The sequence below is a fragment of the Dendrobates tinctorius genome, unplaced genomic scaffold, assembly GCF_039654945.1.
Source record: "Dendrobates tinctorius isolate UK_male_01 unplaced genomic scaffold, ASM3965494v1 ptg000107l, whole genome shotgun sequence".
NCBI lineage: Eukaryota > Metazoa > Chordata > Amphibia > Anura > Dendrobatidae > Dendrobates > Dendrobates tinctorius.
In genome coordinates, this window is record NW_027361775.1 from 45,496,606 (window position 1) to 45,508,574 (window position 11,969).

The 11,969-nt window shown below is 39.6% G+C and overlaps 1 protein-coding gene across 1 annotated transcript in view; it reads right to left on the reverse strand.

The window, feature by feature from the left end:
* The window catches only part of TMEM207 (transmembrane protein 207), a 118,429-nt gene extending 108,351 nt beyond the window's left edge, over positions 1–10,078 (reverse strand). The window contains exon 1 of the mRNA XM_073589458.1: positions 10,007–10,078. Coding sequence (XP_073445559.1) covers positions 10,007–10,078 — 72 coding nt within the window. The remainder of the gene's footprint in view (positions 1–10,006) is intronic.
* Between the last annotated feature and the right edge of the window lie 1,891 nt (positions 10,079–11,969).

Genomic DNA, 11,969 nt, shown 5'->3' on the forward strand with positions numbered 1-11,969 from the left:
GGTTTCTAAGGTACACATCGTGTAACTATGTGACGCACGCCGCTTAGTAACCTGATATTAACCTTAGAGACCAGCGTCCTCGCTGGTGCTGATCGCTGGTGAAGCTGCCTGTTTGGCAGCTCACCAGCCATCATGTAGCGATGCACCAGCGATCCTGACAAGGTCATATCGCTGTCGGGATCGCTGGTGCATCTTTATGTGTGTCGGGGCCTTTACACAGAATAATATTATGAGTATTGTAATGAAACACTCTCTATATATACTATATATATGGTGCTAGTTCGAAAATATTGCCCACACATCCCTTTGTAAAGGGAAATTCAACATAATACCTCTGTTAGCATACGTCATATACTACTCATATACGCAGCACCCCAGTAGGTGGGCGGAATGCCTGGGTACAAAATCTGTGTCTGAGGGTGAAACCAATGGCCCTTCCCATGTGTAGCTTCCTTCGCAATCTGCTGTCCAGGAAGGAGGCGCTGATGCCTCTTGCCCACAACCTGCAGTTGCACAAACACAACAGTCAGCAGCTAAGTCCAGTTCACTTTCCCAGCACAGCATTCTGTTATCTCTTGTCAGCATATATCTCTTCCTAAATCGTTAGATAAGGCATACATATTCGTTAGCACTTTACATTTTCCGGTGCTGGAAAAAGACCATTGCTGGCTTTTCCAGGCTACTAAATGACATTGTGTCTCTTTATTGATCCGTTGCTTACTTTAAATCTTATACATTTTGGTAAAAAAAGAAATGGTGGTGGAGTATTGGCCAGTTGATGAAGAGACTGGGTTAATACGCTCCACAGACCTATGCAGGCCGCAGCCTTACACATATTGGAACATGGTCATAGCCACGATAATGCCTTTACCTGAGCTCTGTAGCACTGCCTAAGTAATACACTACACAGACTTTGTAACTTTCTCTGTGACAAATCCTCCATTGTTGCTCAAAACCATTCAAAAAATAAATTCTGCCTGGTTGGGTAGTATCCAGAAGATGTACGTAGGCTTGTGCAGATTTGTCAATGGCACTTCTGTCTCTTTCCCTTGAGGAGGCTGCTTCCAAGTAAAATGAGGTTTTCAGGCCTGACAGACTGAGTACAATTCAGGCCCTCGCTTGCATACATTGTACTCAGAATTTAATTCTAATGCTTTTGGTGTCTGATAGAATCCAATTTACAGACATAGAGCATACAGCTCACCCAACGCCTGTATTATATTCGCCTTACAGCGGCTTTACCTGCTATGACAGTGGCTCCAATGAGAACTGGTGGCCAAAATGAACTGTGGAGCTCACAAAACTCAGGTATCATGGCACCGTATAATGACATAGTGGTGGACATCGTGGTGGCGGGCAATGCCCAAAATTCAAATGGGCATGTTTTAGCTGGCATTTTAAAGTGATGGGGACAATGTATTCCACTATCTAGCAAACAAATTTGAATGAGGGAGGACCTCCCAAATGTAGGAGTGAGAGCTCTCCCAAATGAATGATACAGGGCCCTCTGAGGGCCATTCCCAAAATCAAGTTTCACGGCACCTGCTGGCCCTCTGAATATGTCAAGCGAGGGCTACATAATGATATGTCAATGAACGTGGTTGTGGTGGCGGGCGAAGCTCAAAATTCAAATGGGCATGTTTTAACTGGCATTGTAAAGTGATGCGGAATATTATTCCACTATCTAGCTAACAATTTGGAATGAGGTAGGGACCTTCCAAATGTAGGAATTTAAAAGGAAAAACTAAAGCCAAAATGCTCCCTGTGAACAAATGCTAGAGGGGATGTATAATTTTTAATTTTTTTTTATTTTGTGTCATATACATGTAATCATGAAGGAAAATGAAGGAAAAAATGTGTATTAGCATTTTTCCCTTTAAAAAAAATTAGGTTTGGTTTGGTAGGTCCTCTTGTAAATCTGTAAAACAGGCACAATAGTCTGACAACATTATTCCCAGATATCATATGTGAGTCAGAGAGGCATGCAGGCTTCTTCTCCATGCTGTTCCCATTTAGTTTTAGCACTTTCCCGTCCATTTCAGCTTTATTCTCAGGCCCCCAGGCCTGTTTATTGGGTCCAGCAGAAAAATGTTTGACTTTCCCATTGACTTGCATTGAATTTGTTATTTGGTTCGAATACATGGATATTAGAAATTAGTCATGACAATTTTCCCAAATCCAAATATTTCACTATTCGCTCATCACTAGTTACGAAACAGAAAAAATATTTTTTGGCCTGTGGATAACACCTCTATAACATAGACTAGATGCTCCAAACAATTTCAAAATGAGATCACCATTAGTTAGTACAGAAAAATAGTTTTTAGTGTGGATGAGGACTGTATAATCTAGAAGACAATTTCAAACTCTAATCTCGGCTGCTGTATCATGTTTGTAAAAAAATATATATATATTTAACCCCTTAATGACCAGAGGTATTTTTGTTTTTGCATTTTGCATTTCATTTGCTCCCCTTTTTTATTTTTTGGTCAAAATGGCCATGTGAGGGCTTTGTTTTTTGCGGGATGAGTTGTACTTTTGAACGATAGCATTGGTTTTAGCATATTGTGTAATGGAAAACGGAAAAAATTCCAAGTGCAGGAAAATTGCAAAAAAGTGAAATCCCAGAGTTTTTTTTACATGTTTTTTTTTTACCATGTTCATTAAATGCTAAAACTGACCTGCCATTATGCTTCTCTAGGTCTTTACAAGTTCATACATACCAAACATGTAGTTTCTTTTTATTTAAATGGTGAAAAAAATCCCAAAGTTTGTTAAAAAAAAAGCGCCAATAACCGTAGCGTCTCCATTTTTCGCAATTTGGGGTTGGATGAAGGCTTATTTTTTTGCACGCCGAGTTGACATTTTTAATGATACCATTTTGTTGCAGATAGAATCTTTTGATCACCTGTTATTGCATTTTAATGCAATGTTGAGGCGACCAAGAAAATATAATTCTGGATTTTTTACTTTTGTTCCCTTTACGCCGTTTATTGATTTGGTTAATTTTTTTTTATATTGATAGATCGGGTGACTCTCAACCCGGCAATACCAAATATGTGTACATTTGATTTTTTTTTTTTTAAGCATAGGGCGAAGGGGGGGGTGATTTGAGCTTTTATTTTTTTATTGTTAAATATTTATAAAAATTTTATTTTTTTACTTTTTGCATAGTTTACATGGGAGACTAGAAGCTGCAGTACTTTGATCAGCTCAGATCATCTGTATGTAGCAGAAATGCTCACCGGGCAGCGCTCATAGCAATCTGTCTATGACCACCATATAGGTCTGCTGGAGACCTTTAGTTGTCACGTCAATCTATCGGTGACCCGCAATCAAGTGACGGGGTCACCGATGGGTGGGATTTCTGGCATGCTTCCCATAAGCGCTAACTAGTTAACAGCAACGGGTGGATTGCGATTCTACCCGCGGCTGTTGCGGACACATGTCAGCTGTGTATATCAGCTGACATGTGCCCGGAAAGGTGTGGGTTCAGGGCCAGAGCCTGCATCAAACATGGGGAGTCCGACATCAGCGCACTATTATGCTTGATGTCGGAAAGGGGTTAATGTGCAACAGCTCTGCACACAAAACAATTTCAATGCAACTAAATGACAAGGTGGGATATGGCTGACTGTATCACTAAACATAATTTTTTTTAATGTGCATTAAGTCTGTATACAGCTTCATATCACCACCACAAAATTACAACGTTGGATACGGTGGGTTGTATTACGTTTTGCCACAGAAAAACATGTTTTTATTACTGTGCGTGAGGTCTGCAGACAGCTTCATATCACCGCTACACAATTACAACGTGGGCTGTATCACATTTTGAAACAGAAAACCTTTTTTTTAAAAGTGCAAGAGCTATGTAGACTGTGAAATCACAGTGAATCACAGTACCAACTGTCCCCCTCATGAGTAAGACTGCTTAGTGCAGTCGAAACGCGTCGACTGGGTCATGTCGACCACGAAAATTTTCTTTTGTATGCACTATATTTTCTTATGAAAAATAAAAGGAAAAGAAAAATCCAGTCCTGTTGAGCCGGACTCCAATTTTTTCTATTATTCCAGCTCTATTTAATGTGTAGTGAGCTCTGCTGACTACTGCAGAACAGCTCATATTGTTTTGATAATACCTGTAACAGCTAATTGGTGGTGATTACTTGGTGTTGGACTGCTGCTGATCTGATATTGATGACTTTTCTTAACACACACACTCAGGCTTGCAAAAGTATTCATTCCCTTGAAAATTTTCATGTTTTCTCATCTCATAACCTGGAGTTTCACTGTATTTTTTTTGAGGGTTTGCGTCAGTTCATGTAAAGAACATGCCTAGAACTGTGAACATTTGGTTTTCTTTTTAATGTGAAGCAAACAAAAAATACAAAATAACTGGAAACTTTAGTGTGCATAACTCTTCAGTACATTGCAGAGCCTACTTTTGCGGCAATTAAAGCTGCAAGTCGATTTTGGATAAGTCTCTATAAGATCTCCTCATCTTGCCACTGGGATTTGTTCCCATTCCTCAAGGCTAAACTGCTCCAGCTCCTTCAAGCTAGATGGTTGCCTCTGTTGAACAGCAATCTTCAAGTATGCCCACAGATTCTCAATTGGGTTAAGGTCTTGGGCTTTGACTAGGACACTCCAACACATTTACAAGCTTCCACATAAAACATTTAAGTGATGTTTTAGCAGTATGATTTGGATCCTTGTCTTGAACCTCTGTCCCAGTCTTAAATCATTGACAGACAGAAACACGTTTTCCTCCAGAATATCCATGTATTTTGCACCATAGATCTTCCCCTTGACTCAAACCATTTTCCCTGTCCCTGCTGCTGAAAAACATTACTACAGTATGATGCTGCCACAACCATGTTTCACTGTGGAGATGGTGTTCTTGGGGTGATGAGCTGTGTTGGTTTGGCGCCAGACTTAGTGTTTGCCTTGAAGGCCAAAAAGTTAAATTTTGCCCTGCACCTTCCTCCCTATATTTGGGAGTGTCTAACATGTATTTTGGCAAACTCAAAATGAGCCTTACAGTTTTTGTGTGTAAGTAAAGGCTTTTTACTGCCCACTCTTTCGTAAAGGCCACCTCTATGGAATGTATGGTTTATTGTGGTCAAATTAACAGATACTTCAGTCTCTGCTTGGGAACTCTTCAGCTCCTTCAGAGTTCATTTGGTTCTTTTGATGCTTTTCTGATTGATTCCCTCCTTTTCATGGCTGTTAGTTTTGGTGAGCGGCCCTCTCTTGGCTGGTTTGTTGTGGAACCATGTTCTTTCCATTTGATGATAATGGATTTAATCGTGTTCCAGGGGTTCGTCAGAGATTGGGATATTTATTTATGATCCAACCCTGTATTTTACTTCTCAACCACTTTGTCCCTGACTTGTCTGGAGATCTCCTTGGTCTTCAAGGTGTTGTTTGGTTAGCGGTGCTTCTTGCTTAAAGAGGTTGTGCACTACATTTATGCTGATGATCTATCCTTAGGATAGGTCATCAATGTCTGATCGGTCGGGGTCCGACACCTCGCATCCCCGCTGATCAGCTGTTATCGGTGTTGCCAACTGAATGTTCTCACTTGCCAAACTGCTCAGACTACTTGTAGTGGCCACTCCAGAGTACTATACATGCGCCTCCTATTCAAATCAATAGTAGTCAGATGTGCAGTACCAAGCCCTGGCCACTACAAGTAGATGGTGCAGCTCGTCAAGTGAGTTCTTCCGGCAACTGCCGACACTCATTACAGCTGATTGATGCAAGCTTCTCTCTGAATCCCAGAAACTCACTTAGCTTTTATGCACATGCTCTGATTACAAGCAAACAGGTCACAGGTGAGGATGTTATCCTTAGTAGTCATTCAAACCAATTTGCGTCATCTTCTCTGCATGTTATCAGGCTAAAATCACTAAGGTATGTAAACTTTTGATCAGGATCATTTGGATGTTTTGGGTTGTCATTATGATTTAAAAAGAGAAAACACAGTAGTTTGACAATAAATGGCTTCACCTAACCACTAACCATGAGATGAGAAAAATTTAGGGTGTTATCATTCATATTCTCTGAATAAAGGCCAAGAAAGCAAAACTTCCGCTGGGTTATGTAAACTTTTGAGCACAACTGTGTATAACAAAACATGTAATTGCAATAATTTTCTGGGAGAAATATTTTATCTTCTGGAAGAATTTCAAGGGTGCAAATAATTTTAGCCCTGAATGTATATACAGTAGGTGAAATTAAGACAACGGTTCCAAACACAGAGCCAGGGAAACTCTCAATTTCAGATAAAAAAATAAAGCTGCAAAAAGGCCCAGCCAATCACCTGACCTGAATCCAATAAAAAATTTATGGAAGAAACTAAAGTTCAGCGTTGATAGCATGAGCTAATGGAATCTTTAGGATTTAAAGACTGTTTGTGTTTAAGAATGGGCTAAAATCACACCTGAGCAATGTATGCGACTAGTTTCTCCATACAGGAGGCATCTTGAAGCTGTCATCACCAAAAAAGGCTTTTGTAAGAAGCATTAAATACATTTCAATAAGCGTCTTCTATACTTTTTCCCTGTGTCATTTCTCATTATTACACATAACTTAATTTACGAACATCTAAGCTTTGATTTATTTGCATGTGTTGATTAGATGGGTTGTTACTGATATCTCCTGAAAATTTTATGTCAATAACATCTTTAGCAGAGACGAATACCAAGAGATGGGGTCAGAGATCAGTTTGGGTCATACACCTGGATATAAGTCAAAGGCAGGAGCATAACCAAGGTACAAGGGTCAGAGGCTCTGAACTGGAAGCTTGAGCTATCACTAACACTGGTCAGCAGGCTGTGATGGACTGAAATAGCCCAACTAACTCCAGAACGAGGCTGAGGAGATTAACCCACGCATGACCAGTCCAGAGTGAAGGCAGCAGAAAATAAACTCTGGACTATTCCATGACTAGACCCATTTCAGTCTCAGAGATCCCATAAGCATACAGTACTATATTATGCCTAGTGCAGTACAGTATGTAATTAATGAGTAAAGTAAATCTTTGGAAGTTGTGTAGTGCAGGAATTTACGGTGCATTTATACAACACTCTGCATAATTCTTCTCTAATTACATGCCACTATTCAATACCCATACTGGGAGAAATCAATGGACCACTCTCAGCTCTACCACCAGAAGAGCAGACAAAAGGTCATTATCCATTTTAAAGCAAATCCGTTTAAAAAACATATGAAGTGAATAATTAGTTTAATCGAATAAGCTAGATGTAATTTCAGTCACACAATAAACTTGCTGCAGCTAATGTACAAGGCATGTTCCACAAGTTGCAGATCAGCAGCCCTATCAATTGTACCATTAGCAATTGGGAAAATAATGAGAATTGATTCAAACACTCCCAGTTTGTTCCTATTAACAACATCATTTCTCTTGCCCATCGGAAATTCACGCTGAAGTGCAAAAATATTCTAACTTTTCTTATTTAGTTAAATAAAATAAGAAAGCCATCGAAATGCCAAATTATGTACAGTAGTAACAATGATGGAAATCAAGGGAGATAAATTACGGTATTTTGTTTTTATTGAAAATTCTGAATTTTCTGACGGATCAATATAATTACAAAGACCAGACATTGGATGCTCACAACGGAGACTTCCGTTTAATACTGACCTTACATAAATGTACATCTCTATATCCTGCCTTATATTACCTGGAAATTGGTTGATAAGGGATATTATCATGCAGAAGATTTGTAAGAATCATCCAAATAGAACTTGCAGAATTTCAAGCATATGTTTCAGTGCTATACACTTTTAAATATATTTTCAACCAAGAGAAATTGAAGTATTTGACATTTGATAAAAAAGGAAAATCCATAAATGTTGTTGTTTATAGACACTTCCATGCTCGTACTTGCAGAAATACTGAACAATATGAACATATGATTAGCACACAAACATGAAAATTTGCTTTTTTGGGTGGCTACAAAAAGTAATGTTACATACCGACTAAATGGAAATTTTGTGCATTTGAGAAGAGAAATTATTTAGATTTCTGCCCAATAAGCTCTGAAAGGCAATATCAGAATAAGGCTAGAGTCACACGACACTATAAAAAATCAGTCAGAAGTGCATCCTGAAAAGTGGGACTATTTTTTCTCACTTGCTGTCCTTGTGCAATCCATTTTTAAACTTAAGCAATTATTAATAATTTACAAGACCATTTATAGTTTCCTGTTACAGAATTGCAATGTATCTGTTAAAATCCGGTGCTAAACTGTGGCTCCATATGGCACCCGATTCATTTCTCACACCCATTTACTTGATGGGTGAGTCTCATATGATTTTCGGAGGAAATTTGTTCATGATCCACAAATGCCACTACTTCAAGACTAGAGAGGAGCGACTTTGCCTTGTTTAGGGTCGAGTCGGGTTTCATGAAACCCGACTTTCTCAAAAGATGAGTCGAAGGAAATCGGCCGACTATCGTGAAAAGTCGAAGGTCCGACTGAAACACGAAACCCAATGCAAGTCAATGGGGAAGCAAAGTCAGCAGGGAGTGGAGGACAGTAAACACACCTACATGCCGGACCGCTTTTTTAAAGTGCGTGAAAACTCTCTCTTTCTCTCTCTCTCGTCATCTCATTGCCCACAGTGTACGTCCTTGCTCAGTGGCTGAAAAAAGTCACGTACAAGCATTCTGGGAAATCCAACTTTGGCGCTCGTTTTACCGACCGCATGGCCGACTTCACGTTGTGGTCGGGTTTCGGTCGGCGAAACCCGACTTTGCCATAAGTCGGCGACTTATGAATCTGGTCAACCTGTTTCGCTCAACTCTATTCAAGACTATTCAGTTTTATGAAATTAGTTATTTAGTCAAAGAACCATCTGCAACAAATCTATGTGTGTAAACCTATCCTACCCTAAGTGTTGTCCAAGGCTGCAGTCCAGTCCAGGTATCTGCACTTTGTGCCCAGTAGGCTGGGGATACAAGGCAATATATCTCAAGCTGCACAGTCAAAAACATTTGTGACATTTGCCTGCTATTATAGAGCTGTGATTGTGCTTAAATAAATGGCCAAGAGACCGAGAAGTCCTACGCAATTCTCAATGATACTCAACATTTTAGGAAACATTTGTTACTCCATGTCACATTCACAGGAAGAAGCAGATCAGAGTACATCCCCAGAGGAAATCACAATGCAAAACTACGATTTGAGTGTCGGACAACATGTTGCCTTGTAGCCCTGGCCTTAGACTTGCCATTTCTTTATGAGTTATTTGCCTATAACTGGATGCTGTGTACAATGTTGCAGGTAGTAATTTACTGGGCTCTTTTACAAGGTCTTCAAGGCTTTTTAAGAAGCCAAATGTCTGGAAATTGTACAAAAATCTCTTATACAATCTTGATAAAATATACCTACATTTTTGGATAATATTAATAATAATAACTTTAACATATGTATTAGTAATTATAACAATAGCATTACATTGAAATAATAAAATAAATTGACCATCCTGTTTCTTGTTTCTACTTGGACAAGTGTTATACAAACTTCAATTCAGTTTGTATTCCACTAAGATTTTCTTTTTTGAAATATTTTGGACATTGAGCGATTGCCGGGATAAGAACTGAGCAGCAAGGCTCTTACCAGTGATTGAATTGAGTGCGACAGCCATAGAGCATAATCTTCTGCAAAATACCATCTATCAACTCATCTTTAATGTTATACTTCAGATAACTCAGGGTACCTGCGCCTGAAAATCCCACAGAACTATTACATGAAATACCGGCCAACAGCTATGATATTGACCGGCACAGTCATTTATCAATAAACTTCTTAATCTTTCCGGCTGCACTTTCTGTACTGCATTTTCAAGACTCATTAGCTTACATGCAATTAAGTATACTATCACTTCACAAACTTTGCAATTGGAGGTGGAAAAATCTGGTTATAACGTTAAAAACAAGTAATGCGTATTTATGTATGGTATGCAATGTTACCTGAGGAAAAGCAAAATACACCAATCCGTTTAAAGGGTTGAGGAAGTAGGAGCACACTGTTTTAAACCTCATTATGAGTGTGAAGAATCCTATTTAGATTTGCGCTCACAGCTGGTATGTCGGTCTCCTCTGCTTTTGAAGTTCTTTGCTCTGCTTGCTGAATTCATTAGAGAGTTCTCCTGTGTGACCAACTGATTATGAGATGTAGAAAGTACTGCTTTAAAGGGTGTTAACAGCAAATGAACTTTTGTTTCACACCATTAGACACAGAAGCACATAAGCTGTCCACAGATAATTTCCTTTCTGAAGGAGTCAAAATTCAACTCATGTACACCGCATGCTTCTGGTCTCCAATATCAGATGGTCGTGTGTAGCGGCTTAACAGTGGAGACTGAGAATCTCTTTGGTCCATCATTGTGATGAGGGTTCTTGTCAGAATTATTGATTTCGAAGGCAGCAGTGAAAACACAGGTCAGTGGCCATCACAAGCTTGACTTGATGGTGATTGCAGGGGACTTTTCATTTACAGCAGAGAATAGTCAGACAATCATTCAGCACATAACTTCCTGGCAGACCACTAAGAGCTCCTTCAGACATCAATTTTTCTCACAAGAAAGAAATACGGACCGTTTAATATGATCAAACTTTGATCAGAGTGTGGTCCAAGTGTCACAAGTTTTTCTCATGCATGGAGAAATTTTTTCTCTCAATCTTAGCCGAGTGCTGTCCAATTATCACAGATTATCACGAAGCAGGTCATCTGAGTAAGGTCTGATTTTCACAAACCCAAAGACTTACATTGCTGATTTTGATCCGACCCTCGGATTAAAATTGGACACATCTGTGTGAATTACGATGGAACCGTCAGTCAGCGAAAAATCACGGATATGTGAATGGTCCCATAGACTATCACAGGTAAGAGTACATATGAGAAAACTGGTTGTCTAAATGAGGCCTAACTCAAACTTTATTTTATGCCTCAAATATAAAAGATGATCCCACAATGAGCTTTAGGTGAGTTTTTTATGTTGAAGAATTTCTGCACCTATTAAGTAAATTAGGTTACTTGCGTTTTTTATTACGTTTTTGAATCAATTTTTTACATACATGTTTATTGCATTTTTGACGCCGCAGTTCTTGTCTCTTGTTGTTGTGTCATGTACTAAATAAAGCTGACTTATTTTTGATACTTCCTGGTATTTGGCTTCAACAAAACTTTACTGATACAGTCATGTGCAGATTGCATGCATTTTTAATATTCCTCTGTTAGGTTCAACAATAAGAAATGTTCACTAATTGCCTACTCCTGGCCTAATGGATATTGATCAAGTGCATGCACTAAAGAAATAACACCAAACGCACACAGTCAGATGTAATCTCTCCTTGATCAAGCTATGGCTCAGCTCCAAGATCTTTATTTAATCCGAACATAAATTCATATAACCCCTGTAAGGGGGCTCGGTTAGCTCTAAAGTAGGAGTGATCGGATGTATTCCATTGGTTAGAGGGTTGGGAAATGAGGTAGTCCATGTGCAGAACAATGAAGTCATCAGGCTGGGTTGGTCCATGAGGTCATCAGGGTGGGCGTCATCATGAGCGGATCCATGAGGTCATCAGGATGGGTTGGTCCATGAGGTCATCAGGGTGGGCTCATAAACCACTGCAGAATGAATGAAATCATGTCTGCGCAGGTGCCCCGGCTGCCCGGGTATGAACTCATAAGCGTGGGAAAGTTCTGAACCTTCACGAACTACCACTGACGTCACTGAGTCAGTGTGGAGTCCCCACCTGACCTGAGGTGAACTCAGGAGCGTAGGAAAAAGTTCTGAAACTTTCTGACACTAATCAGTTCATCTCCGTTCAGCCGAGGAGCCTGCGCAGATATGATGTAATTCATTCTGCAGCGGTTTACAGCAGGGCCAGTATCATTAGCACCGGTCCCTGTTGTAAACTAGTTAACCCC